The 27,964-nt window shown below is 49.4% G+C and overlaps 3 protein-coding genes and 2 long non-coding RNA genes across 7 annotated transcripts in view; 2 read left to right on the top strand and 3 right to left on the bottom strand.

The window, feature by feature from the left end:
- Nucleotides 1-225: 225 nt before the first annotated feature.
- On the bottom strand, nt 226-4,164 carry LOC106048703 (keratin, type II cytoskeletal 5-like). Its single transcript, XM_013200772.3, has 9 exons — nt 3,670-4,164; nt 2,996-3,210; nt 2,632-2,692; nt 2,413-2,508; nt 1,975-2,139; nt 1,647-1,772; nt 1,058-1,278; nt 751-785; nt 226-645 (listed from the first exon to the last, which is right to left on the bottom strand). The coding sequence occupies exons 1-9, from the start codon at nt 4,162-4,164 to the stop codon at nt 428-430; spliced, it is 1,632 nt and encodes a 543-aa protein (XP_013056226.3). The 3' UTR covers nt 226-427.
- LOC125181070 (uncharacterized) lies at nt 1,676-20,129 on the top strand. Of its 2 annotated transcripts, none has more exons than XR_010827061.1 (5): nt 1,676-1,802; nt 5,332-5,468; nt 8,973-10,079; nt 15,327-15,371; nt 15,781-20,129. It is a non-coding gene; the product is annotated as an uncharacterized lncRNA (long non-coding RNA). The 2 variants fall into 2 exon arrangements; XR_010827062.1 differs by lacking the exon at nt 1,676-1,802 and adding an exon at nt 4,226-4,358.
- On the bottom strand, nt 8,124-13,028 carry LOC106048702 (keratin, type II cytoskeletal 5). Its single transcript, XM_013200771.3, has 9 exons — nt 12,445-13,028; nt 11,218-11,432; nt 10,595-10,655; nt 10,305-10,400; nt 9,893-10,057; nt 9,533-9,658; nt 9,074-9,294; nt 8,760-8,791; nt 8,124-8,651 (listed from the first exon to the last, which is right to left on the bottom strand). The coding sequence occupies exons 1-9, from the start codon at nt 12,952-12,954 to the stop codon at nt 8,455-8,457; spliced, it is 1,623 nt and encodes a 540-aa protein (XP_013056225.3). The 5' UTR covers nt 12,955-13,028; the 3' UTR covers nt 8,124-8,454.
- LOC106048696 (keratin, type II cytoskeletal 6C-like) lies at nt 19,693-26,748 on the bottom strand. Its single transcript, XM_013200762.3, has 9 exons — nt 26,079-26,748; nt 25,280-25,494; nt 23,484-23,544; nt 22,860-22,955; nt 22,401-22,565; nt 21,839-21,964; nt 21,194-21,414; nt 20,802-20,836; nt 19,693-20,676 (listed from the first exon to the last, which is right to left on the bottom strand). Exons 1-9 carry the CDS (start codon nt 26,661-26,663, stop codon nt 20,366-20,368), a joined length of 1,815 nt encoding a protein of 604 aa, XP_013056216.3. The 5' UTR covers nt 26,664-26,748; the 3' UTR covers nt 19,693-20,365.
- The window catches only part of LOC106048706 (uncharacterized), a 38,437-nt gene continuing 32,917 nt past the window's right edge, over nt 22,445-27,964 (top strand). For both annotated transcript variants that reach the window (XR_007160088.2, XR_007160089.2), the window contains exons 1-3: nt 22,445-22,585; nt 22,768-23,035; nt 25,021-25,138. This is a non-coding gene — a long non-coding RNA (uncharacterized lncRNA). The remainder of the gene's footprint in view (nt 22,586-22,767; nt 23,036-25,020; nt 25,139-27,964) is intronic.

Here is a 27,964-nt window from a genome sequence, read left to right as displayed (position 1 = left end):
TGCCAAAAAATCTTGTTTATGCAAATGGCAATGGAACATCACATTCCTTGTTCCTCTGAGATATAAGTGGTACCTGTGGAGTTACAGTGAGGGCAGAGGAAGGAAAGGTCTCAACTGTTGTGTGTGTGAGTTGTGTTTCCCTTCAGCTCTGCTCTGCTCTGTCAGGTGCTTTTTCCCCTGTGGCACTATAAAGTAATTGAAATTGAAAGGAGAATGCAACAGAAAGAATTTCACGTGCCTTTTATTAGACAAATTCTGGGAAATGAGGCTTTCAGAGAGTCAAAGAACAAACAGGAGCATGACATGTTTATATAAATAAGGACAGACGGCTTTGACTTCCAAACCTTTTGCAAGTAACAGAGTAAAGATTGCACACAACATGAGAGGAAGCTTGGCACACGCAGGCTAGCAGTGCTGATGTCTGAGTTTAGTAGCATCTCTTGCTTGAAGAGGTGGTGGAGACGTACTTCATGCTGGAACTGCTTCCACCAACCACGCATGACCCAGCCATGCCTTGTCCGCTTGAGCCAAATGAGCCGAAGCCCATTCCTCCAGCACAGACCCCACCTCCAATACTGCTGCTACCCCCAAAGCTGTGAGAGTTTCCACTTCCATATCCTGATCCTACAGTGGTTCTGGTCACAGCTGCAAGAGGAAAGCACCCTTGTTAGAGGCATCCACAAACAGTGACCCCTGAGTGGCAGGCAGACCAATGTAAAAGTCACAAAACCGTCTTTAAAAGTTACTTACAGATATTCACTGCACCAGCACCTTCTCCAGAGAGCCTGTTAGGGAGCAAAAGGAGACAGTAAGCATTTAAGGGGAGCCCATGAACAGGAGCTGGTTGAAAAAGCAGCGGAACTTCTTTGAAATGTTTTTGGTGGAAGTTTGCACAAAAAGCTGCCATATTCCTGAACGGCTCATCTTCTTGAGCAATTGCTTGTCTCTAAACAGGTTCTGAGCCCTCTGAATGTGGGAAGCCCAGGGGCCTTTTCTAAACCTGACAAGGGTCTGTGACCCCATTGCACTGCTGGAAGCTGGAAAAAACTGCACCCACCTGCACTCCTCGCCCTCCAGCAGCTTCCTGTAGGTCGCGATCTCGATGTCCAGGGCCAGCTTGACGTTCATCAGCTCCTGGTACTCGCGCAGCTGCCGGGCCAGGTCTGCCTTGGCTTTCTGCAGAGCATCCTCCAGCTCGGCCAGTTTGGCTTTGGCATCCTTGACGGCCATCTCCCCACGCTGCTCGGCATCCGCAATGGCTGTCTGCAGACTGGCGCACTGGGGGGGACAAACAGTGGTTGAATTCCCCATCCAGAGCATAGACCAGTTCTTTGTACCCTGGACTCATGATGGCTGGCCTAGATGCAGAAGATGCTGAATTATGACGTAGGGCTTCTTAACGATCACTGACTTGATCCATGTTCTGGGCCAGGTCACAGCCTGGATTTAATCTAATTCCACACCCCTTTGTATCTCTTCAGGTTTATTAAAATTGTCACTCTTTGTGAAGTTACTGCACTGAGATAAATGCTGTCATTCACTCCTGATCCAGCAGAACTCACTGAGATGCATTTATTTTTATTCGCTGGATTTGGCTGGGCAGCCAAGGTTAGGCCACAGTAAAAGTGCATCTCCTCTCCCTTTACCTGTTTCTTCACGCTGTCAATTTCAGACCGCAGCCTCTGGACGTGGCGGTTGAGCTCGGAGATCTCCTGCTTGGTGTTGCGGAGGTCGTCCCCGTGCCTGCCTGCGGTAGCCTGCAGCTCCTCGTACTGTCGTGGAGAGAGGAGCAACCGGTCAAGGTAAAGTCCATCAGTTTAGTGCGAAGCAGCATGGGGAAATGTGGGTGTTTGTGCTCAAAGCATGCATCTGTTCTCAATCCCGAATAAGCACTTAGAGCTTTGTAGGATTTTTAAATCTGAAGGATCTGGGGCAGGGGGCATGGTTTGCCCAGAAGCCTTCCTGGGCACTCACCCTGGACTGGTACCAAGACTCGGCCTCCTCTCGGCTCCTGTTGGCGATCTCCTCGTACTGAGCTTTGACCTCTGCAATGATGCTGTCCATGTCCAGGCTGCGGTTGTTGTCCATGGTCAGGATGACAGAGGTGTCAGAGATCTGGGTCTGCATCTGAGACAATTCCTGCAGAGGCAGCGGGCATTTGGGTGAGTTGCAGGCATGAGACTCTTCCCCTCTTGCTCAAGGGGCAGAAATGCTCCAAGTAGAGGGTAGAGCTGGCTGTCCAAAGGGATTTTTCCAAGAAACTTTCAGGAAGGGTTAATACAGCAGGTGAAATGGGAAAAGCATTGACTTTTTAGTGCAACAGAGTAAAAAAATAATCTGTCCTGAGCTTCTGAGGTGGGAAAGGGAAACAAGAGCATTAGAAACTAGAAGGGCATGAACACAGGTGCTTACTGCTTCATAAAGGGCTCTGAGGAAATTTATCTCCTCCGTGAGGGAGTCCAGCCTGGCTTGCAGCTCGGTCTTGTTCATGTAGGCAGCATCCACCTCCTAGAAGAGGAAACACATCACAAAAATGAAGCAGTTTTCAGAGGAGAAGCTGCAGGGTGTGTTTCTTGCTGTGGTCATGCAGACAGCTCGCAGGCCTGGGAGGTGGAGCGTGCATGCACCCACCTTCTTCAGGATCACAAATTCGTTCTCGACAGCTGTGCGCTTGTTGATCTCTTCTTCATATCTGCAGGATGGAAATGGAGGGTTGGTCTAGGCTTATGCAGAAGTCGTTTTGTTAATAACTTGTTTTTATATGTGCAGTTTTGTACCTTGGTCTCTTAGCTCTATGGCTTTCTGCCTGTGACTTTCAGACACGAGGCACTGAGACTCTCTATGTCGCATATGCAAACTTAATCCTGGGCCTTTTTCAGAAGATTATATTAGCAAAAAAGGCCTTCTTTCCTTGTCTGACTGCACCGGTGCAACAGAGCTGTCATCTGTTGCAGCCCACTTGCTTGCCAGACAGACCACAAATGAACAGACTTACTTGTTCTTGAAGTCCTCAGCAAGGCTTTGCACCTTGTTCAGTTCACCTCCCAGGTTCTCCCTGTCTGCCAGCAAGCTGTTCAGCTGTCTCCTGAGGTTGCTGATGTAGGTCTCGAAGAGGGGCTCAATGTTGTTTCTAACGGTTTTGTTCCCCTGTTCTTGCAGAATGGCCCACTTGGTCTCCAAGACCTTGTTTTGTTGCTCAAGGAATCGGACCTGAAAAGAGAAAACAGATATTTCAGAAACAGTGGCTTCAGGATGGTTTCCGTAAGAGAGGCCAGGTACCATCCTGCTGAAAGGGGGGAAGCTCTCAGCCTGTGGGAAACAGCTGTCACTTCATACTCAAAGATTGGGCAGTAGCACAGATTGCTGAAAGACAAATAGACGGAAGCAAGCATTACAGATCTGATGTTAACATTCCTGACTATATGGCAAGTTCTGCTTCCTTACATCCTATATCACCATTTCCCCTCTGCTGGACGGTCTTCTCTCAGCATGAATGTGTGGGACGAATGGTCTCAAACCCAGCACCCCTCATGTTTTATTCCCTGGCTGCTGCTGTTAGATATGGCAGCACATGAAGAGTAAAATTGCTGATAAAGATAGAACTTGCTCTTATTTGTGCTTCTCCACTGAAGAATCAGCACAGCATATCCAATAAATCTCATGTCTCACCTTGTCGATGAAGGAGGCGAATTTGTTGTTGAGGGTTTGGATCTGTTCCTTCTCACCCTTACGGATATTCTGGATGTTGGGGTCAATCTCCAGGTTGAGAGGTTTCAGAAGGCTCTGGTTGACGGAGACTTCATGGATGCCCCCAGTCGCAACAGCAGGGAATCCAGGGCCACCCATGCCACCACCAAACCCAAAGGCACCACCAGATGCGCCACCAAAACCATAGGAAATTCCAGTGCCAGCACCAAAACCTGCAGGTCCATAGAAGCCACCACCCCTTCCAGCTACTGAGATCCTATTGCATCCACCGACATTGTAGAGGCTCCTGCTTCCAAAACCTCCACCAAATCTTCCATACCCAGCAGCGGTGCCGCAGCTTCCACCTTGGGAAGTTGAACGTGAGATGAAGCTGGTGCTGCAGGCATTTGGGATGAAGGCAGAAGCGGCACTGAACCCAGTTTTGCACTGGTTCCTTGCAACACACTGGCGAGACATGGCAGCTGATGTGAACAGGATGAGAGCAATAGGGAGAATAAAGCAGTGAGGAAGTGGATGAGGGAGGAAAGATGAAGTTGTGCTCCCCAGGCTCAGGCTGGCCCTTTTATACCCTTACAAGCTGGGGATGGGTCTGGTGTGGTGCTCATCTTACTGATTAACCGGGCTCGGCACGCCTAGCAGCAATGCGAACGGTGAGTTCATTGTGAGCACACGCACCTACGAATCACTTGGAAAGTTGCAGGAGTTGCATTTTTTTGTGACAGTCATGGTCTGGCTGTTGAAATATCCGTGAAAATGCTAAATGCTGCCTGCTCAACTTTTGTTCGTGGCCATCCATTTCCCACTCCCTCCTTTCACCTCTGCAGTAGATTGGGCAAGTGCTCACTCATCTGTATTTCACAGATGAATCGTTCCCTTTCTTGCGTAAAAGCACATTTTATCATTTTACAGTGGTCCGAGGTCTGAGAAATCTGTTATTGTGGGTCCGTGTTTCCTGTTGCTGTGGTTCTGAGTAAACCCCAGCAGGGCATCAGCACCTCAGGCCCCAACTTGTTGGAAATTCTGGACTCCTGTTCTCATGCCCAAACGAGGCATTTAAACCGGAGCTGATACAAGAGGGAGAAAGAGGTGATGGAGGGAAGCCAGGGGAGTGATGGGGCATTAATGGAAGTCTTAGACCATCAGCTATCAAAAACCAGCTGGACAATGGGAAAGACATGAAAGGTAGTTTCGTGAATGGTATTTTCAGACCTTTTCTTTCTGTGAAAAGTGTCTACGTTTCATCCTGATTCAAACTGACAACAAGTGATGAAATATCAGAATATGACTTGGGAGGGAGTTACCGCTGGCTGTGACGGCACAAAACCTGAGCTGGCGATTTCTCAGGGCTTCACCTTTGCGGATTGTGTGCCGTTTCCTGACTCATGGGGTGACCCAGTGGGAAGCCTGGGAACAGGCTTCTCTCCCCACATCTGTTGTCTTCCTTTTTCAATAACTCTTACTCACAAGGAAGTTGAGTGCCTAGGATTTGGGCTTGTAGCATTGTTCACAGTCAACTCCCTCTACTCTTATGCCGCGTAGCTCCCAGGAGATGTCAAGTGGTGCATTTCTCCAGAGAGAGATGCACAAGCTGTCTTGACTTGCCCTATGCATGCTGTGTTGTAGCACTGTACGCATGGAAAGTTGTCCCGGAAGAAGATGGGATGCTCAGAAGTCACTCCCAGTATCTTGTCTGGATGCCCATAACTTTCCAAGGATGGACATGCTTCTCTTGAACCCTGCGGCCCCGGGAGTTTGCCAAGGTACGTCTCTCTTGTGGGTGCCCATGCCCAAGCTGAACATCAGAGGAGCAGCACACCTGCAGAGCATTACTGGGAAGCTGTAGCCTTTCCCAGCCATTAAAAAGACACATGCAGGCTCTGGGATAGGAGCAGGTGTTCTCAGATGCATCTTTCAAGTGCACGTTCGTGCTTGCCATTTCACACTTGGAGGCTGGGCAGTCAAGTGAGTTTGGCCAGAAGGTCCACTGAGGGTGATTTGTGGAAAACTGTCATCTCTTTTTGCCTTTCAGCCATGCTTTTCTCTATTTTTTTTTTCACGTTTTTCCTCTCTGTTCTTCTAATGTTTCCCTTACACACCCTGGAATGAAGCTAAAATAACTGTCCTGGGAGTGTTTTGGCTACTGTGAGTTACAACACGCAGCACTTTTTAAGACAGTCACAGAGGAGCTTCTGTGACTAAGCCACCGATCACGTCTGTCCTGAAGAACTCTGTCAAAACGTTATGGGTAGCAATTAGCAATCAGGGTATTTGGAGGCAGAGTTCTGTCCGCGCATTGCAAATTCGAGCCCCTGAGTACAAGCACCATTCCTTGTGTTATGACTAAGGTTTTAATCTGGGCTGCACTCATATTAATGAGGGCTGTCCTCCCCTGCTGGAATACAGCCCCAGGTCATCTCTGCATCTATTTGACAGGTCCTGCTGGAGGGGAAACAGGAGGTTGTGTACCTGGAGATCAGAGCCCTGGCAGAGCCAGCTGTCCCTGGCCAGGACAGCTTGGCCCTGTACCCAGAAATGAGAACCTTTTTTCTTTTTTTTTATTTTTCTTTTTTTTCTTTTCTTTTTTTTTTTGGGGGGGGGGGGAGGTATCTTGCTCAAAAAGGGATGCCTGGGGAGAATGAATCCTGGCCCCAGCCTTTCCCATGCTAGGTGAAGAGCTTTGTAATCTCTATGTTATGACCCAGGCGATGATGCAATGGATGGCATCCATCTGATGTGCCTGTTGGCTATATACATTGCATCCTGTTCGGTTAGGGAGAGTGTTTGGGCAGCAGTGAGGAAGACCATTACTAAGCCTTGCCCAGGCTGCTGTTTGGAGGGAGGAGGTTGCTCCTTCCCAGGAAGGAGTATTTAGTGGGAAGAAATGCCTGGAGAGGTGGTGGAGCAGGAGCGGAGAGCTGCAGCGGACCTATAACCAACCCGCAAGTTGGGAAGATTTCCTGGGGGATATGGAGAGGAATGTGCTGAGTTCAGAGCATCCTAGAAAATTATGGGAAACTGCTGGTCTTGAAGGAAAACCAGAATACAGTCTGTCATTCGGGGACTGCTGGTTCTCCTCTATTAACCCATCACTGAGTATTTTCCTAATACATCTCTGCACGTTTCCTGATCTTACTGAAATACACAGCGGGTTGGGACTCTTTTTTTGTCACACATTTCTTCAACTCATCTTCCAGCAGTAGATCTGTCACTCCGTTGTAGCTTTCAGCCAGATAATGCCCTGCTTTTACTTCTCAGTTAATCTCTCCTGACTAGTCACAGAACCACATCTAAATTGGATCTTGAAGGGTTGTTTGGTCTGGAGAAGAGGAGGCTCAGGGGACACCTTATTGCTCCCTACGGCTCCCTGAAAGGAAGCTGTGGGGAGCTGAGGGTCAGCCTCTTCTCACAAATAACTAGAGATAGGACTAGAGGGAATGGCCTCAAGTTGTGCCAGGGGAGGTTCAGGTTGGAAGTACGAGACGTTTCTTCTCAGAAAGAGTGGTCAGGCATTGGGACGGGTTGCCCAGGGAGGTGGTGGAGTCACTGTCCCTGGGGGTGTTCAAGGAAAGGGGAAAAAGCTTAGGGACATGGTTTAGTGGGTGGCATTGGTGGTAGGGGGATGGTTGGACCAGATGATCTTGGAGGTCTTTTCCAACCTTAATGATTCTATGATTCTCTGACTTGCTACTTCTGACAGGTATCCTGTTCTTTTTTTTTGTTGTTTGTTTTTGGCTGTTGAATGGGAGACAACTCCCTTCAGAGTAGCATATGAATATTTGTAGACTGGACTCTCCAGCACTTATAGTCGAAGGAGATGGAACGAGAGCACCCAAGGCCTGAGATGAACTCCTCAGACAGGGTGGCCAGTGCTCGGAACAGGAGGGGAGAGCTCTCAGGTGTTTGCACGCTGGCACTTACACTTAGATGAGACAGCTCACAGTAAATGGGGTTTTGAGATGGACTGATATTCTTGAACAAGTCGGGTGGTTGCTCTGACTCCCCTGGTAATTAGTTCCCTATTGTTAGAAGTTTATGCAGGTACATCACACACTTGGCACTGCCCTTTGCACCCCCTGGGAGCCGGGCTGTTGGCTGTTGTACTGGCTGGGAGCTGCAGAGCAAATGAATCTTAGACCTTTTCCCCTGTGCCCCACTCTTGCCTTGGCGTGCCCTGTGTTTAGCTTCCAGGTGTTTTACGTGCACAAAGGGGAGAACTAGTGCATTGAAACCAACAGCAGACCTCCCTTGGTGCTACGCTGTACCTGTGTTTTGGCTGCTGCTGCGGAGATGCAGGAAATGTGGATGAGGAGTAAAAATCTGTGCCTTTAACTGGGCAAGGCCCTAGGAAAAGTGCTTGTTATCTGCATTTGCATTTGCTGTTCCACGTCTTTAATTAAAAGGTCCACGCAATAGAATAAATTACATATGCATTTTTATTAGACAAACACCAGAAAGTGAAGAGAGACAAACAGTCATGGGACACATTTTATATACAAAATCCGGCCAAAAATGCTGAGCTGTAACAAGCAAGTTGCAAATTTAAAACAGTTGGACTCATGTTCAATAGCAGAGCCCTACACGACATGTGCTAGACAACACGGCTGAGAGAGGGTTCCTAAAGTGAGGCTCCTGTGCGACAAGACATAGGGTTTAGGTGGCCCTCGTTCCGTTCACCCCAACTATGCTTTAATAAAGGACCAGTGTTAAGGTGTTTTCTGGCGAGTGAAGGCGTCTGAAAGGAAACCTTTAGCTTCTGTAACTTCTTCTGGTGGAGGAGGTCGAGACAAACTTCACGCTGGAGCTGCTGCCACCTCCGAAGGTGGTGCTGCTCACCCCAGGACCGCTCCCGCAGCTGAAGCTGTTCCCCATGTTACAGATTCCCCCTCCCATGCTGAGGTTGCTTCCTCCTCCATATCCTGTTCCCACAGTTGTTCTGGTCACAGCTGCAAGAAGGAGAAGGAAAAGCTTTCAGTCTCTCTGGGTATTGGCTTCTCAGTACAGAAACACAATAATGCTCAAATCAGGTAATTGCGTATATTTTAGAGACTTACAGATATTCACTGGGACGCCATCTCCGGCCAGCCTGATAGGGAACAAAACACAGCAATGTAAGACCGTAAGAAAGAAGCCAGGCGATAGCATGAGAAAATATATGGGATGTTTTTTAGAGACCCCTGGGGTGAAAAATGAATATGTCGCATAATTTGTGGATGCTTCTCACAATGTTGCTGAATTAACCAGACAACCTTTCCCTCTGCCTCTAGATACCCCATTTAGCATGTGCATTTCAGAAATGCCGAGCATCACCAGCACTTGTGTTGGATCCTCCAACACCAGAACTAGAAGGGTCGTGTTTCCCACCCACCTGCACTCCTCGCCCTCCAGCAGCTTCCTGTAGGTCGCGATCTCGATGTCCAGGGCCAGCTTGACGTTCATCAGCTCCTGGTACTCGCGCAGCTGCCGGGCCAGGTCTGCCTTGGCCTGTTGCAGAGCATCCTCCAGCTCGGCCAGTTTGGCTTTGGCATCCTTGAGGGCCAGCTCCCCACGCTCCTCAGCATCTGCGATGGCTGCTTTCAGGTTTGCACACTAGGAAGGAGAAAGCTCTGGTCATATTGCTTGTATGGGCCCTTGGGTTGTTCTACCCTGAAACCACAAGGTCTTACTACAGTACCACCAATTTAAGCAGTTTTAGCAGCAATTCTCTTTTTGAGAGAAAAAGGGTCAAGCTGAGCAGAACTCGCTTAGGTTGCTTTTGATGTTTTCCTTCCTCCCTGCCAGTCTGGAACGTAAATTGGTTAAAAGGATAGGGTTTCCTGCTTTTTACCTGTTTCTTCACGCTGTCAATTTCAGACCGCAGCCTCTGGACGTGGCGGTTGAGCTCGGAGATCTCCTGCTTGGTGTTGCGGAGGTCGTCCCCGTGCCTGCCTGCGGTAGCCTGCAGCTCCTCGTACTGTCGTGGAGAGAGGAACAACTGGTCAAGGTAAAATCCGTCGTTTTTTCAGTAACACAGTGTGTGGCAAGGTGGGTGCTTGAAAGCATTGGGTGCCTCCCCAAGCCCACTCTAGCAGCTGAGTTGCTGCTGTGCAATGTGCAGTACTGGATAAAGTTTTCTTGGAAGAGTCAGTCCTTTTCTGTTCAAGACAAGACATGAAGATAACAGCACGGAAAACCCCAATTCCTTCACCTTGGTTTGGTACCACGACTCGGCTTCAGCCCGGCTCCTGTTGGCGATGTCCTCGTACTGAGCTTTGACCTCCGAGATGATGCTGTCCAGGTCCAGGTTTCGGTTGTTGTCCATGGTGAGAACGACGGAGGTGTCGGAGATCTGGGTCTGCATCTGAGACAGCTCCTGCAAAGTGCGCAGTGACTAGGTGAGCTCACTCACTTGGGAGATGCCTTTTCATCCTTACAGATGAGCATGCAGACCTGGGAGAGGCTACAGATTGTTATCTAAGGAGCTAAGACAGTTGGTGTAACTCTAAAGAGGTAAAGGATTTAGCATCTCCTGGGGGGAGAAATTAAAGGCTTTCAGAGGAACGGAGGGAGGGAAGCTCCGAACTGAGGACTGAAATGTCTTGGGAGGTGATTGTACTCACTGCTTCGTAGAGGGCTCTCAGGAAATTAATTTCTTCAGTCAGCGCATCTACCTTGGCTTGTAGTTCAACCTTGTTCATATAGGAAGCATCTACATCCTGGAGGACGAGAGAATTAGGTAATACATTTTAAACTCTTGTTCGCAAGTCAGGGATGTGCTTATCTCCGCAATAACAGGCCAGGGAAGAAGGCATTAAAAAAAATCAGAATATGAATGGATGGATTTGTGAATGAATAGGTGATTAGAGCTCTACAAGTAATCATCAGACGGTGTTCTGCAATTTGCTCTCACCTTCTTAAGTGTCACAAATTCATTCTCTGCAACTGTACGCCTGTTGATTTCATCTTCATACCTAATGGAGGGAGGCAGAAGAAGCATTTGTTTAGGCAAGTAACAGACAGAGGTGATTTTAGTTTGCTGGAATGAACTTCCTTAAGAGCATTTTGCATACAATGTTCTTTTCTTTTGCAGAGCATCTGAATAAGAGACCATGAGCATGTTCCTAGGCTAAACTAGTTAAAACAAGTACATCTAAATTTTTTTAAAGAATCTCTGCTGTTCCTTTTTCCCTCTTTCTGGCCCTTAGTCATACTCCTCCTGCTTGTCTTAAGCAAATTAAGCATGCTGTCCTGAAACTTTCAGACCTACCATGTAATTTTTTTTCCTCAGTAGGTAATTTAGTTAATAAGTCTTTGATCATATTCTAAATTATTCCCAAAATGTTTGTGTATTTGGATCTGTTGCTCCGTTACCGTTTATCTTGAGAAAACGGCACAGCCTTCGCTGTCGGGAATTCCTGTGTCCCGGTCTATTTGTTAGAGGACTTGTCTGGATCCCCCGCTTGGCTTAAGGATGTCAAATGGAGAAAGGCTGCACCTACCTAGGTAGGTAGAGCACTCGCTCGATACACTTACTTCTTCTTGAAGTCCTCAACCAGGTACTGAGTGTTGACGAGCTCTCCCTCCAGCCTTCCCTTGTCGCTCAGCAAACTGTTCAGCTGCATCCTGAGGTTGTTGATGTAAGTCTCAAACAGCGGCTCCAAGTTGTTTTTAACTGTTTTCATCCCCTGCTCCTGAAGCAGGCTCCACTTGGTTTCCAGCACTTTGTTTTGTTGCTCAAGGAATCGGACCTGCAAGCAGAAATATGCTGAAGATGTTTTGAAAGAGCAGAGATTCTAAGAGAGCTTCCCTTACAAATGTGGGATCGCAGTGGGTGAAGTACCCTTTCCAACTGGTTGTCATAGCCAAATTCTTCTCTGATAGAAGCAGGAATTTGCTATTTGACTGCAGGGACCCTGGTCAATATTGCAAAAAAACTCTGGAACAACCACGGATTTCCTTGCACGTGCTTCCCCTTCTTTCCTTTGATAAAGCATGCAAGGTGCATACATCTTGTGTGAATAGTGCATGCAAAAACAGATAAGGAATAAAACAGGGTTTGCACACTTATTAAGAAAAGAATAATGAAGTGTCAGTTTCCCCTCCCTTCAGCATAGCTCCTACACCCCACAAAATCTCCAAAATAATGTTGCATTTTCCTTGAAATCAAAGAGGAGCTGCTCAACCAAGAGAAATCAAGCAGGTGCTCTTGTGCATCTAATACAGTTAACAAGGAAATGAAGTGGTTCAGACAGAGTCGGATCAGATTTTGCTCTTTTGAACTAACAGTCCAAACATGCTGGTACTGTTTCACTCAGAGCTTTAAATGCCTTTGAGGAAAATTCAATCAGCGAGAAGCTTACTTCTCCCTAGGGCCAATTATGCGCTTCCTTTCTTCGTTGTTTTGGATGGGTTGCTCTCATTTCACTTGAACCATCTAAAAACCTGTTATCAAGGCTCTTGCAGTGCTCAGTGCAGAGAGCCCAACACCTCCACAAGGATGAGGTTGTCTCTAAGAGCTTAAATTCTCCACTGCCTACGAGAAGTTAAGCAGCAAACAAGGAGGACCTCGAATACTGGATGATTAATTCATAGCAACCACTATGCAGCAGGTACCATTGCCTGGAATTTCCAGGGACTGAGGCATCTTTCAGTCTCATTCCTGATTTTCATTCCGTCTTGATCAGCTTATGTGCTCATAACGCAGCTAAGAGTCCCCATCAAAAAATGAGGGCAAGATATTTAGGGAAGCTCATGTCTCACCTTGTCAATGAAGGAGGCAAATTTGTTGTTGAGGGTTTTGATTTGTTCCTTCTCCTCCTTTCGGATCCTCTGGATGCTGGGGTCAATCTCCAGGTTGAGAGGTTTCAGAAGGCTCTGGTTGACGGAGACTTCATGGATGCCCCCAGCAGGGAATCCAGGGCCACCCATGCCACCACCAAAGGCACCATATCCATAGCCAAGGTTAGCTGGCATGCCAAAGCCACCACCACAACCATACACGCTACCAGCGCCACCACCAAAACCTGCAGGTCCGTAGAAGCCACCACCCCTTCCAGCCACGGAGATCCTCTTGCATCCTCCAACATTGTAGAGGCTTTTGCTTCCAAAGCCACCACCGACCCTAGAAAACCCACTGCCAGCATTGCAGCTTCCGACCCGGGTGACGGAGCGTGAACTGAAGCTGGTGCGGCAGGTGTTTGGGACGATGGCTGAAGCAGCGCTGAAGCCACTTCTTCCCCTCTGAATCCTCACGGTGGACTGGCGAGACATTGTTGGCTTTGGGTTGGGATGGATGCTACAGCAAGAGCAAAGGAGCAAAGGTGCTGGCCTGGAGCAAGGAGTAGGAGGAAAAGAAGAAAGATGAACCTGTGCTTTTCACGAGCTCAGGAGAGCCCTTTTATGCATTTATGAGACTGGGATGGGTTTGATGAGGTGGATCATCTTTCTGATTAATTAGGCTTGGCATGTCCAACAGCATTCTGGAGAAAGAACTCACTCCGCACACACGCCCTTCTGAAATAATATAGCCAGGTTCTGAGCAACAGTGGTATTGTTTGGGAATAACTGTCGCCTTCTGCTGTCTTTGTAGACAGCCAGACTCTTCGCCATATCAAAGCATTTGAAAGTTGCAGTTGAGTCACTTTGGGCACAGGGAGGAAAACACCGTTCAAAATGCCTGTCACTCAACACCTCTTGCTTGAAAATTTCATCCCTCAGGATTGCTTTTGCCCCTTTTCTGTTCATGAGTAGGGTTTTTAAAAATTACAGTCCCGTGTGTTTTAGGGAAAGGAATCTGTGTCAGGCAGAGCAGTGCTTTACAGCATGCCCTGCAGTATATTGTTTTATGTTTTATTTTGTGATACATACTGCATGGTCCCCTTCTGCAATATATCTGCCGAAATGCTTCTGCTTCTGTCTCTATGTAGGCTCAGCTCCCAGGGCTGATCTCTTCTGAAACTCCTGCTCCTGTGGACTAATTCTTCTGTCACTCTTAAAAGGAATAAAATAAAATTAACGTAGGAATGAAAATGAAACATTTTGTTAGGGTCTTTTGTTCACAAGTGTATTTTGGCAGTGATATTCACAGCTGCCATTGATCTCTAGCACAAATAGCTGTTCTAGTCCTCTATTTCAATTTTGGTGTTTTAGGAGGATGGAAACAAAGTAACAAAACAAAATTTTCGAGGAGGAGGAAAGAGTGTAGGAATGGGAGCTGCTTTGAATCCACTGGCTCTATGGAAATGGAGTGCTCCGGGCTTGTTCCCAACTCCTCATTTATAAACACGAAGTAGATTCCCAAAGATTTAATCAGCTCTTTCAGCACTGCACATCTGAAAGTGTGATCCTGCCTGCATGAATCCACTAGAAGAGTGCTCCACAGGATTCCCTCTGCCCAGATCCACAGCGGTCTGCACACAAAGACATCCTGGACCTGGCCTTTCTCAGCCACAGGTACCAGTGCAGGTCTTTGCTTTGCCTGTAGCACTGTGGGCAGTTTGAGTAACAAGTTGAAGAGAAAATGTGAAAAATAACTTCATTCTGAGGCACGGCGAGTGTTTCTGGCCTTCGCTTTGTTTCAGGTAGTTCAGGAAAAGATGATTCATATGTAATTTATTTATACAAGAAAGTGAACTTGCAACCACATCCCCCCGAACAGCTTCTTCTTGTGTCATCTGCGAGGCTGAGCAGCTGCTGGCTGCAGAGCAGGAATAACGTAACGCTGAGGAATCATCGCCGAGCAGGGGGTGTGCTGTGAGCCGCCCCCGCCTTGCAAGGCAAAGGAAACCCCCACGAGTGCATTGGGTCCCCGTTGCTTCCACAACAACTTGCCTTCAAAATAGTTTGCATTTACATTGGTGTTTTGAAATGGTGGAGGGGAAGAAGTAGCAATTATTTTATTGTGGTGCCTATTGCAAGACTGAGCTTTTATTGTAAGCAAGAGCTCGATCTTGTAAATTTTGCCCAGCGGGTCTGTTCCTTAGGTCTGACTGTTGGCACACTTTGCACACATGGGAACTGGAGTAAACGGATCGCGAGCAGCAAATCTACACCCTAAAGGTTGTGGATGATTGATCCGCCTTGGGGCTTTGCCCACCAGTTGGTGAATGTCATGACGTACAAGCGTGAGGTTGATCCCCCATGGTGTGCTTGGTTCATATGAGGCACAAGATACTTGAAGGCAGATACAGGTTGCCAGAGACCTTAAATGGCTAAGACTCCTTTGGGAATTGCTGTCTGGGGTGCTATCCATCCCATGTAACTCTGTCTAAAAGCTTTTCTTTTTATTCTTGTGTAGTCAGGGGAGATCACTGCCAAATGGTGGATTCTCCCATCCGAAGGTGGATGGAAGGAGAGGCCCCTGGAGATGGCTTTCCACCTTCCCCAGCACCATGTGGGGAGACCAGGAGGCTGACTCAGGGTGTGCAGAGTTAGCCAGGCTGAAACCCACCCTTGGTTACTAACAGCATGATGCGTCAGTACTTTCCTTTTTCCCCTCAGGCTCCCTTTACATATGAAACTTGTCTTTTTTGGCTAAAGAATACTCCAACTGCGTTGGAGTCCATTGTTAATAATAGTAATAATACAGCTCCTCCAACCAAATAAAAAGAAATTAATTTCTTTCCATTTCACATTTGCACTAGGGTGGAGGTGATGCGGTTGTCACTCATCTGGAAGGAATTTGAGAGGTAATTACAAAAGGCAGAACTGTGAGCACAAGGAGCTGTAGCTACAGGTTTGGGGTATGGGGTGATGGCAAGGGGGCCCCCACCCTTCTCTGTTGATGAAACACTGGGTTTCCAGGTAGCTCCTGGGGGAGTGTCTCCCGTGCACACTGCAGCTCCGGGCATGTAAATGAATTTGCTGCTCCGATGAAGATAGCTTGCCCTGATATGGACTTTTCCTCCTCCACCAGAGCATAATGCTCGCTCTCACTCAAGCTGTTCTGTAGTTCTTCCTCCTAATCAAACAAAGGGAGCTGTGTTTGGGCAGGTCCTGCCGGCTGAGAGCCCCCATGACGTGGCGGAGGCAGGCTGCGAGGCTGAGCAGGCTCCAAAGCCTTTTCCATCCCTTCCCCTCCTTGTTTCTTCCTCCCAGGCTGAGCAGAGGGGTCAGGCAGCAGTGCGAGTCCCCAGCCCAGAGGCAGGACATCCCTTTATGCCATGCTGTAAACCTGGGAGTGAAGTCTTGGCCGAGTTTGGTTCTGGCATCATGCTGACAGCAAGGTAATAATGCTCCTTTGAGGGTAAAAAAGTGCATTCTGGCTACATCAGGGCAATAAATGCAACTCAGGCCCCTCTAGTGAGAAATTTGAACTGTTTTCCATGTACCCAGCCAGCAAGAAGCAGGTATCTCCAGCAGTTTTTCATCAGCTCCTGTCCATCTCTGCCTCTCTCCAGTAACCACCCTGGAAGCCTTGGTCTGGTGATGGATGCCCTTTCTCAGACGAGGCTGAAATAAATCCTTCGGAATGCCTCCATGTGTCTTCTTTGCAAAAACACACGCATTTATAAAATCAGAGCATGTCTTACTAACTTGTGTTGGTTCACCTGTGCTACCTAATCTCAGTTTAATTATCAGTAAAGTCAAGGCTGTAATTTACGTTAATTGCTTAAATTAAAGCCTTTGGGTTAAACTTGGGCTGCTAACCTAAATTCAAACCCTATTCATTTTGACCATAATTTACTATATCATCCTGACTTAATGAAGTCCCACTGGTTGCCCTGAGCTTTTTCCACGGTGGACCACACGACTTGCAGGGTCCCTGCGCTGTGGGGACGGGAACCTCCAAGAGCTCCTGAGCGGGAGGCAAGTGTCCGTGAATCTCATTTCCCCAAGGGATGAATTAGGATGAACTCCTCAGAAGCTTTCCCATAGGTGTTGCCCCGTGATGGGCGTTGCAGTCCTTTGAGCCTGTTCCCGGCAGTATCTGGAGGCCAGTCAGCTGTAACTACTGCATGACTTTGAAGTGTAGGTGTGACCTGCTTTCCCCAGATAATTGTTTTCTGTGCTAGCGCAGAGACTCCGATGCAGCCCAGGGTTTTGGAATAACTTTGCCTTCATTATTGTTGTTGTTGCCAGATGCTTTATGCAGACCAGGGAAGTCTCGTTTCACCCCATGCTTTGTTGCACTTAAAAGAGCCTCTGACCTTAGGTTGGTATTAGCTGATACCTCCTTTCTCCTGCTCTGCATGCAACACTGGTGCTTACATGGTGGTACCTGAAGAATCCTAAACATCCCAAGTTGTGTTGTAACGCTTGTTGAGTAATTTTAATCCCTGAGTACGGCTGCTGGGGCTCTGATCTCCACCAAGCTCCATGTGTTGGAGGTTATCGCAGCAGTATTGTAACATCTTCTCTTTTCTTGTGGCCCTAGGGTGTAAATTTTCTCCTGATAAAGAAGCCCATGCACTGAAGCACTGCTGCTGGAAAGCCCCGTTATTTCGGATCAGCTCTGTGCAGGCACGTGGCACACCCCCCAGCTCTGTCCTGCACTGAGACTGCTCCTGGTTCAAGGTTCCTTGCAGAGAGCCATAGCGCTCGTGTGAAGTTTAATTTCTCCCAATTAAAACAAACAGCACTATTCTCAGACCCAGTAAGATAAACAAGCATTATTCACATGTCCTGGAAAGCGCAACCAGTCCCAGTGCACCAAGTTGCTGGGGCCTTATGTTTATTCACGGTGCAGTGCCGCATTGCACCGCGCGTGAGCCCCGAGGTCCCTGGTGCTGTCCTGCGGCGCGTGGCATTGCCTGCAGCCCGGCTCACCTGCCGGACTCCAACCTCCGGCCGGGATGTCGCTGCCCTGGTTAAACAATGACGCTCAGGCTGAACATGCCTTGCAGATGGGAGCTGGGGATATTGCTCCGCTGCTGGTTTTGCTGCATCCTGCGTTACCTTCCCTGCAGCCATTTCACATTGTACTTTGTTTCTAGACCATGTAAACTATTTGCAAATTAAAAAAAAAATAATTTTTTTGGATGGAAAATCTCCTTTTGAGTCAAAAAGCTGCAGTGTTTCATTTGGGAAATGCTAAGGGGAGATATTTCAGCATTCCACAAACAGAATTGTTCCCGTAAGAAAAATTAGATGTTAGTTTATTTTTTTCCCCTAATATTTAAGTTGCCAGCTCAAATTACTTGTCAAGTCTAACTTGAATTTGTGTGTTCTCCAGGTTTCTGCAAACTAGAAGATGGCAACTGGATGACTTCTTGCATCTGCTTTCTTGGAGAAGTGCCGAGGCGGGGGGGGGGGGGGGGCTACAAAACCCACCCCATGGAGACAAAAGAGTGACTGATAGCTGCTTACTGCTTTTTTTTTTTTTTCCTCTTGGTAGCATCTTCAATGCTCAGATTGCAGGAGAAGGAGCCAATAACAGCCTGCGGCAGCAGACTGATGGAGGCTGCAGAGATGCCCAGGTACCGTGGGGTTGGGGAAGGGCTTGGCAGAGTGGCTCACGACCAAGATTCAGGTGTGGTGTTGGTTGTTGCCTACATGTCGATGCAGCTGATGGCACAGCAAAGTGTTATGTATGCTTCTGTAAAACACAAAAGAATTTTTTGAAATTTTCAATTATTTTTATATATATATGTGGTTTGATAATAAAAGCCCAGTTGGGATGCCCTGCCTGTTACAAAGAAGACTGCTTTGCCAGCTTCACTCTATTTCCTTAAGTCTAAGAAACGTGGTCAGATGCTTGCAGACTGATGCAGACAGTTAAACGGATGAAGCCCAACCACCCACCTTTCCACAAAGCCTCCCCGGGTGCAAACGGGCTGCCCCAGCTTTCTAAAGGTGCTGTTTCCCCTTCCCGTGTCCTGGAGGGGATGCCCATGGGTGTGAGCCCCAAGCCCCATAGTAGGACCTGTCACAGCTTCCAGCCCTTGCAGGGCAGCTCCCTGCCTTTCTCTTGCTCTGGGTCCCCACCTGCTGGAGACACCAGGCTGGCTTGTCTGGTGCTCAGACATCTCTGCGCGGCGCAGTGGGTGCCTGGGGTCCGGGGGGGCTCAGGAGCTCGGAAGTGTTTCCCTGCGGTGAGCGCTTCGGCACACTGTGCACGAGATGTTTTTGCTTTGCAGCCATGAGTGCTGCCCCTTCTCCTCTCCCTCCCTGGGGGTACCCCCGGTTGGATTTTACAGGGGACGAGGGGTGGGTTGATGGAGCCAGGGAGCAAGGTGGGATGCTCGTCCTTTGGGCACGACATCCCCAAAGGGCTGCAGACCCCTCCTTTGCTCCCCTCGCTTCATGCTCCAGCTCCTCGGTCCTTTCGGGCTAGGTTCCCAGCTCACCCCGTGCTTCCCCAGCTGCCCGGACTGGTGCCTGGCCTTGCAGCCTCGCAGGCAGCAAGAGCCAGGAGATGCCCTCGGAGCCACAGGGGGGAGCCCAGGAACAGCGCGGGAGCCTGGCTGAAACCCTCGTCCCAGCAGGTCTCAGAAACCTCCTGGGGGGGGTGGCTGGGAATTGGGCAGCTGGGTGCTACAGGCAGCTTGGAAGACCTCAGGTTCAGTCAAAAACGAATCTGAGGCGCCGGAACAGCTCTTGCAAAGGAACATTTAGCAAGATGCTCATGGGTGCAAAGGCAACCTCGATGCCCAAAGACTGCACGTGGTGGGATATTGGGCGCTTCGCCCTGTGTCTGCCCCTCTTTGCTAGTGCAGCCCTCCCTCCCTTCGCAGTTATGGTGATGTCTGACTGCTCCATTCCCCTCCTGGGGGCTCAAATGCAGAACTTCCCACCCCTCACCCCCGTTTGATGCTGTTCTCGCCATGTCCTTGCTGCAGTTCTGGAGGTTTGCTCCTGTTTGCGGTGTGAACCTGTGGCCAGGCTGACCATCCATCCCACCCTCCTCTCCATCCTCCCCAGAGCCATGTGGGAGCCTGGGTCCTAAACCTGAGCTCAGTCTCCTCAAGGTCCTTTCTCATGAAGTGCCTACAGAGAGTCCTTTCTGCAGCTGGGGCACAGCACGCATCAATACCCAATTCCCAGCAGAGAATAGAATGAAGCAGCAAATTTTAAAAATGACAGATGCTCTTTATTGGACAATACAGTATGGTAGGAAACGAAGAGGCTATAGCCATGGGCACAAGGAGTTAGAAATCAGTGTGGCAATTCATATACACAGAAAGCAGTAACCTTTCCCACAGGTGCCTGAGAAAACAGAAGGGGCTGGAAAAATCTTTAGTTGCAGATGAAACATTTGGAGGTTGTAACACGTGTTGCGGGCAGAGGCTTTTAGAACATCTTGGAGCTCTTTTCCTTGCTGAAGACCCAGGACAGTGGTTTCACAAGGCTGTCCCGTCGTTTTAGGGTGAATGAAACGAATGCGTGTGGCCAAGCGTGGCTTTCCCCATTCAGCAAAGTGCTTCCACTTTGCTTTAAATTTGTGACTCCGTGGGGAGAACAAGAGAATAATGAGGACTGTGCTGGAAGAGGGCCACCGCTGGGGACTGTGACGGCTCTCCAAAGCCCTGTTGGTGACCTGTTACAACCTATGCTTTAGCCAAAAGTGCTTCATATTCTGGCAGTGGGGTCCTAGCCTCCCACCACTGCCCCAGTGGATGAGGCCAGAGGGAGGAGAGGGTTCAGCTCAGCTATTTACACCATTGATTTGTAGGGCAGCACTTGCTTTCAGAAGGCAGGAAACACACCGTCGTCTGCACGGAGAATGCCAGGCTCACCATCCTTATCTGATGGTCTTTTTGCTGGTGGTGGTCTTGGAAACGATCCGCACGCTGCCTCCCGTGCTGGAGCTGACGCCTCGGCTGCTGTTGGAGCTGAAGCTGCTGCCTCCGCCGTAGCTGAGCCCCCCGCCGAAGCCTCCGCTTCCACCTCCGAAGCCGCCGCCGCTGCTGCTCATGCTGTAGCTGCCGCCGCCGCCTCCCATGCTGAGACCTCCGCCCATGCCGAGACCTCCGCCCATGCCGAGACCTCCGCCCATGCCCAGGCAGCTGCCGCCGCCGCCGTAGCCCATCCCGCTGGAGCTGCTCACCACGGCTGCAGGGGAACACGGTGCGTGCCCACCTTAGGGACCCGCAGGTCCCCGAGGCGGGGGTACCTGGCCCATCGCCCCCACGGCAGGGGAATGGGTGACCAGGGCTGGAAGGGGGGAAGGTACTCACAGACGCTCACCGCTCCGACTCCCTCTCCGGCAAGCCTGTTGGGGAAGGGGGACGTAAGTGAGAATGCGAAAGCACAGGCAAGATACAGCGCTGGCCACTGGGACCAGCAAATTAGACTTTGTGGCCTTCAGCAGAGAGGGTCCTCTGGTGGGGTATGGCTGCATCACAGGTGAAAGGTGACAATGCTCGCTTTTCTTAGTGCATCGGGTGCCAAGAGCTGGAGAAACCCAGCTTTTCCAAGAAACCTCACATTTTAAAATATCCCCTCTCTCTATGCTCTTTTTAAGTCTCTTGATGCTTCAGGCCCTTGGGGTGAGCTCTGTCTTTGGACCCAAAGAAACGCGCTCTGCTCTGAAGAGCAGCACGCAACGGGACCCCGTGCTTGTCCTCACCTGCTCTCCTCGCCCTCCAGCAGCTTCCTGTAGGTCGCGATCTCGATGTCCAGGGCCAGCTTGACGTTCATCAGCTCCTGGTACTCGCGCAGCTGCCGGGCCAGGTCTGCCTTGGCTTTCTGCAGAGCATCCTCCAGCTCGGCCAGTTTGGCTTTGGCATCCTTGAGGGCCATCTCCCCGCGCTCCTCCGCTTCGGCGATGGCTGCTTGGAGGCTGGCACACTAAAAGAAAGGGAAGCCAATAATGGTTTATCTTGGCCTACCCAAAGCTGAGTATTGCTGTGGTATTGTGGATACCGGCCGGTGACTCCCAGCATGGCACTGAGAAGTCCTCGGGGCTGTCAGAAAGGTGTCACTGGGGAGCTGCAGCCATAGTCCAGTTTCCCACGAAAAGGAGAAACATCTGCAGCTCTTTGCTTTGATGGGGTGACCTGAAAGCTCACAACTCACTTCCCCAGCAAGGAAGGAGCTATCACAGCACATCCTCACATTACGGGACCTTCTCCAGTAGGGAGAGACAGAGATGGCCCTGCCCTCTTCAGTGCAGGGGGGACCCCTGGCCTTCCAGCCCTGCTGTGAAGCCAGGAGCTGGCTCCTTCCATGTCTGGAGTCTGCCATCCACCATGCAGGAGCATCCCCACCATACCTGCTTCTTCACACTCTCAATCTCATTCCGCAGCCTCTGGACCATCCGGTTGATCTCTGAAATTTCTATCTTGGTGTTACGCAGGTCGTCACCGTGTCGCCCGGCGGAGACCTGAAGCTCCTCGTACTGAGATGCAGAAAGGAGGAGACGCTGGTTAGGAGCCGTGGGGAGGCTGAGTGGGGCTGGGAAGGGTGAGGGGCCTTCAGGGCACGAAGTGCAGATCTAGGGGGACTACAGCCCTTGGAGCAACCTGCCCATGGAATAGCAGCTCAGCCCATAGTTGCTAAAATACACCACAAAGTCAGCTATTGCATTGCTACGGGTTGTCACGTAATATTAGGAACCTGAAAGGAAAAGAGGAATGCTCTGTATCTAAGGCCAGATCCACCAGTGACTCGGTGTGAGCCCAGGATCAAGGCATTTAAGCATCTTGTCCCCTGGTTTCACAGCAGGGAAAGTAAGGTGGATCCAGCGTAGCAGTTAACAAGCAAAGAACAGCAATCTGTATGCAAGAGCCCATTGCAACATGCACAGAAATCAGTCTGTTATTCCGCTTACCCACCTTGTTTTGGTACCAAGCCTCAGCCTCTGCCCGGCTCCGGTTGGCGATGTCCTCGTACTGCGCCTTGACCTCTGCGATGATGCTGTTGAGGTCCAAGTTGCGGTTGTTGTCCATGGACAGGACCACAGAGGTGTCGGACACTTGCTGCTGCATCTGGGACAATTCCTGCAGAAGATGCAAAAAAAGTGAGTTGTCTGGTCTCAGGGGTGGAAACCATGTCGATGCGAGATGGCTTCAGAGCCCTCTCTGCCAAGCCATTTTCTTGCATTTCTCTGTACTCTGCCTCTCCTTATCTACCATTTCTATCTTATGCCTACATTATAATTTCAAAAAGGTGGTGACTGCTTCCTCTTTTACTGCTGTACAGCATCAAGTGTGATGGACGGAGCTCCGGGACACAGGAAACTGTATGGTGTGGAGCTGTGGAGGATGTTATCGTAGGGAGGGCTGACCGCTTACCGCTTCGTAGAGAGCTCTCAGGAAGTTAATTTCATCTGCCAGTGCATCTGCTTTGGCCTGCAGCTCAACCTTGTTCATGTAAGCTCCATCGACATCCTAAAGAAAAGAAAACCAAAGACTTCTGGGTGAAACCACAAAACAAAAGGACACCAGGAGGACCCTCTCTCTGCTTCCAGGTTCGTTAATCTTTAGGCTTGTTTTTAGATCACTATGATCAAGGCATTTTCTAACATAATGCCAGACACTGGTTGTGAGCCACAATAAGGTTTTGGGCAGAGGGCAAAGCTCAGACTCATGGGGATGTGGCTGGAGTTCAAGTGGGACTGAACAGCAAGCAGCCGAAGTTTGGCACTGCAGCCGGAGGAGCTACCTCCAGAAAGCAGGGCAGCTCCTCCGACTGTGCCAAAAGGTGCTGCACCCTTGGCTTGGAGCAGGTTGTGCCCATTTGTAGGGGTATATGGAGGAGTACCCAGCCCAGTACCTAGTCCTAGCCGTGCCAGCACCATATCCTAATGCCTGACCCAACCGTTGGGGTTGGAAGACCCCCAGCTCCCATCAGCTTTGCTTTGGCTCTGTGTGCTGAGCTCATTTCATTGCCCTCCCCCTGGCTCCCACTTCACTCACCTTCTTGAGAACCACGAACTCGTTCTCTGCACCGGTGCGGCGGTTAATCTCATCTTCATATCTGTAAGGATAAATAAGGGAGAGAGTTTGGGTGGAAATGAAGAGCCGAGGCAGAGAAGCAGGGGTGGGACCACTCCAGTCCTAAATCATTAATTCTGGCTCACAGATATATTCCTTATTCCCAGCTGTTTACAGTCCAGAGCAGATGCAGAGCAAATGGTCACTTACTCTGAACCTGCAGGGACTCCATGGTGTGAGTAGTCCCAGCTAAAATTAAAAGAATCCAATCACTGCCCTTAAAGTCAAGCTCATGCGTAGATGTGAGCAGGATCAGAGCCCTTTGCAGTAAGAAGCAGCAGCAAGTATTCATGGTGACCTTTGACCAAAGCAAAGTTATGCAAAAGCTTTCAGCCTGGACTGCAATAGCTAATAATGTAATAGTTTGATATTTGATATTTTAATAATGCTAATGGCTCTGAATAACCTGCTGCAGCATTTAATTAAAAAAAAAAAAAAAAGTTCTGTGATTCTTTAACCATGGTTGTGCAAGAGCAGATCATTAAGTAAGCCTCAGATTATGTTTCTGGGGAACTTTTTATGGCTCTGAGCAACATCCTCTCATCAGATAATCAGGGCAGGGCTTAGCTAGAAAGTAGACAGAATGTGGAGGCTGTTGCGGCTAAGACCTGGATTTGAAAGGCAGGTTTATGCCAGTCCTTTAACTCCCACTGGCAGAGATATCCCTGCACCTGGATCTCTGGGTGGACAGGAGACAAAGTGAACATGAGCCCATGGACTGGGATCTAGCTCCAGACTTGAAACAAAATGCATTCTCTTGCCCAGGTAGTAGCTCCAAAATCCAGACAATATAATTTGTCATTTTTGGACTAATCAGGGTTTCTAAAAGCCTATAATGCATACCGAGACCTGAAATGTACCCAAGGACAACATAACAGAAGCTAATTCATGTCAGCCCATCCTGTCAGCTCTAAATGCCGATACATACCCCCCACCCCAAAAATCTATTCACATGCTTAGCTCTCTAGCATAAACATATCTCAGTCCTCCAGGGTGTTTTTCTCAAGTTTGCACTTGGCCATCTGGTTGCATAAGGAAGATATTGTTCTCTCCAGACTCCAGCCAAAGAAAATTGAACTGCTTCACCTAAAAAAAACACCTAAATGTCCCTCATAGTCAGCAGATACCGGCTGGCATGCCCTTAAAATGATTCATCCCGCCTCTGCTGGATGCCTTATCTCAGGCTGGGACTAATTGCCACCCCAGGAAAATTCTTTCCTCTGGTTTACTTGAGGGGGGGCTGAGGCAATGGGCAAAAAAAAAGAGCTGAGCGTCTTCCACGTGATCAGAGGTGAGCGAGGCCGAGCACATGCGGGTTGCCTGGGCCCCTCTGGAAGCTAGGAACTTCCTTTGCAAAAAGAGAAAATTGGGGATTTTTGGAGCTGGCTGTTTATGGCTATGTTTCATCCCCTTTTGCATGTCATTCATACTCATGAGCTACACATTTTGCTATTTTCAGGTATTGTTTTGGGAAGCCCGAGGGATCTGACCAGGACCTCCATACAATGGAGCTGCTTCTGTGGGTGAATGAATCCTGTCCTAAATTCCGAGCCTGCATGCAACCGACATAGCTAGAGGTAACTGCGACCAAATTTCGGTTTTGTATGTTCATTTTGCTGGGAAGAGGAGCCCAGTGCAAATGCAAGGCAAGCGCCAGGGAGCACGAACCGCCTGCCCTGATTTTCACATCTATTAATCTACAGAGCGCAATCTCTTACTTGTTCTTAAAGTCTTCCACCATGTCCTGCATGTTCCTCAGCTCAGAGTCCAACCGTCCCCTCTCTCCCATAAGACTGTCTAGCTGCCGCCTGAGGTTGTTGATGTAGGCTTCGAAAAGGGGCTCCAGGGACTTCCTGGTGACTGTGTGGCCCTGCTCTTGCAGGAGGCTCCATTTGGTCTCCAGCACTTTGTTCTGCTGCTCCAAAAATCGCACCTGAGAAAACAAAAGCAGGCACGCGCTGAAACCCATCCGAACGGCGCACAAAGTCCCCTGCCAGGGAAAGGAGGGATCGTTCAACACGGAAAGAGATGGCAAAGAGATTGGAATTAGGATCTTCCCGCAGGAATTTAGGGCACCGAATTCTCCAAAGTAGCACAAGAAGCTGATATGCTTGGGGAGAATTTTCAAGAGCCGTTAAGCAGGCCAAGCACCTGTAATTGCAGCTTTAGCTGTTTCTCCCCCCACTGGATGCTCAGCCCACCTTACTGGTTTAAACTGGTAGTATCCCATCGAGAGGTGTGGAGCTTTGCAATTTTACAACCAGTGCAAGATCCATCCAGTGCCCAGTAAATTTTTTATGGGGAAGGGGGGATTTCCAATTTAGCAAAATGAGGTGCTGTAAAACTCATCCTTGCAAAGAGCATAAGACAATTCTTAGTTTTCAGCCAAACCTGTGCTGTTTGTCGGCTGGGATTAGTTCAGGCAAGCCCCCAACTCCAAAAGAAGTTTCTTCCTGTTCTTCTTTCCCGAGGCAACTGAGAATATGCACGGGCTGGTGTTTAAGACCGAACTCTCACCTTGTCGATGAAGGAGGCAAATTTGTTGTTGAGGGTCTTGATCTGCTCCCGCTCGTGTGTTCGCACCTTCTGGATTTCTGGGTCAATATCCAGCTTGAGGGGTGCCAGGAGGCTCTGGTTGACGGTCACTTCGTGGATGCCACCGGGTGGGCAAACAGGGAACCCGGGGCCACCTCGACCACCAAATCCAGGACCTCCCAGTCCAAATCCACCACCCATCCCATAGCCGCCACCACCACCAGCTCCTCCTAAGCCAAAACCAGCGCCTGCTCCACCACCATAGCCAAGACCAAAGCCAGCTCCTCCACCAAAGCCGTATCCACCACCAGCTCCGCTCCGTAGACCTCCGCCGACCGAGCTGTAGGAAATTCTTTTACTTCCACCTAAGTTATAGAGACTTCTGCTGCCGAAGCCACCACCAGCTCCGAAGCCTCCTCCACCTCCAGCTCTTCCTCCTCCAACTCTGGAGACAGAGACGGAGCTAAAACTGCTTCTGGTACCACTGCCACCTCCTACGATAGCAGAGCCTGAGCTAAAGCCCCTCATGCCCCCTCCAGTTGATGATCTGTAAGAGATCCGACTCATGGTGGCTTGTTCAATTGGAAATGCAAAGAGCAGGAGGGAAAAAAAAGCTGGTGAATAAAAGCTGAGCAGCAGGAAAGGAGCAGAGGGCAACGGAGACAGAAACCCCTGTGATGGGAGAGCTCGGGAGCCTCCTCTTTTATCTGCTTGGAAAACTTGGCACGGGAATTCAGAACTTGACGTGCCTTGCAGCAACTTGCCTTGTCAAACACACCTAGGCTACAGCGAGGCGCTGAAAAATGCATTGTTTGCAGGCAAGAAAGTAACGGAGTGAGGGAGCTCCCCCCACCCCCAAAGCCTGGCGCTCTGAGTCATGAAATGAGAATTGAATGGGACGACTCGCCGAGGTTTGCGCTCACGAGCAGGACGCAACATGATTCTCCCGAGACCCTGGGAGCCAGTTTTCCTTATGCCAGCCAGGGCTCACCCATTGCAGTGAGCTTCCTTGAGCTGAAGCCTTTGCAAGGTGCGGTGCAGTTTAGGGTTCAACACATCACACGGCGAACAGGGCAGCACAGACAGGGGCTGATCTTTCCAAGACTGCCCTGTCGCGGTGTGCATGCCCTGTTGTTGGCTTGGGAAAGCTGAGGCTGGAGGTGATTTTACTTCTCAGCACTGCTATTTTGATTTCTTTTGGAAAAGGGCTCTAAAGGGTTGCAGGCTGGTGGAGAGGAGCTGGGTGGAAGTTGTCTCCTGGTAGTATTTTCTGGGATCTTACCAAAAAGTTGCCTCTCCTCTTTGCAGGAGGAACTGAGAAATTACTTATCATGGCTTTCAAAGACAGCAAGGGAATCGCCCTTCCAAAATAATGTGAAACTGCGTTAAATAGTACTCTGGCACTTCTAAAATAGATATTAAAGAGATGATTGAAAGGGTTGCATTTGTTTTGAGTCTTCTCGTCAGGCTGAGGGTTCAAAAGCTCTTTGTGAAGTGGTATTTTTATCACTCCCCCCCCATATTTACCCTCTAACCAGCAGTTTCCACGTCACTGCTGGCTCCTCAAGACGTTCTCTGTAGGGGAATTCACCCACTTTCCTTCCAGCTTCCTCCCACCCCTCCTTCGCTCTGCTGAGATCATGCAGTTGGATGATTTTCTAAAACATCTTTGGCCCCTTGATCTTGAGCTCTCAGGTGAACCCAGGAGCTGCGATGGGGCTGGGTTGTGTTTTGGGATGGTGCAATGACAGGAAAGCCAGGACCTCTTCCCTCATGCCCACAAAGAGCTGGATGTCGGTTACAAGAGATGTCCCCTCCTTCCCACCCAAAGCAAGTCTGCAAAGCGAACTCAGCCCAGCCACATCCTT

The sequence above is a fragment of the Anser cygnoides genome, chromosome 32 (genome assembly GCF_040182565.1).
Source record: "Anser cygnoides isolate HZ-2024a breed goose chromosome 32, Taihu_goose_T2T_genome, whole genome shotgun sequence".
Classification (NCBI taxonomy): domain Eukaryota; kingdom Metazoa; phylum Chordata; class Aves; order Anseriformes; family Anatidae; genus Anser; species Anser cygnoides.
The sequence above is the reverse complement of the archived record's forward strand: the minus strand, read 5'-3'. Positions and strand labels throughout refer to the sequence as shown.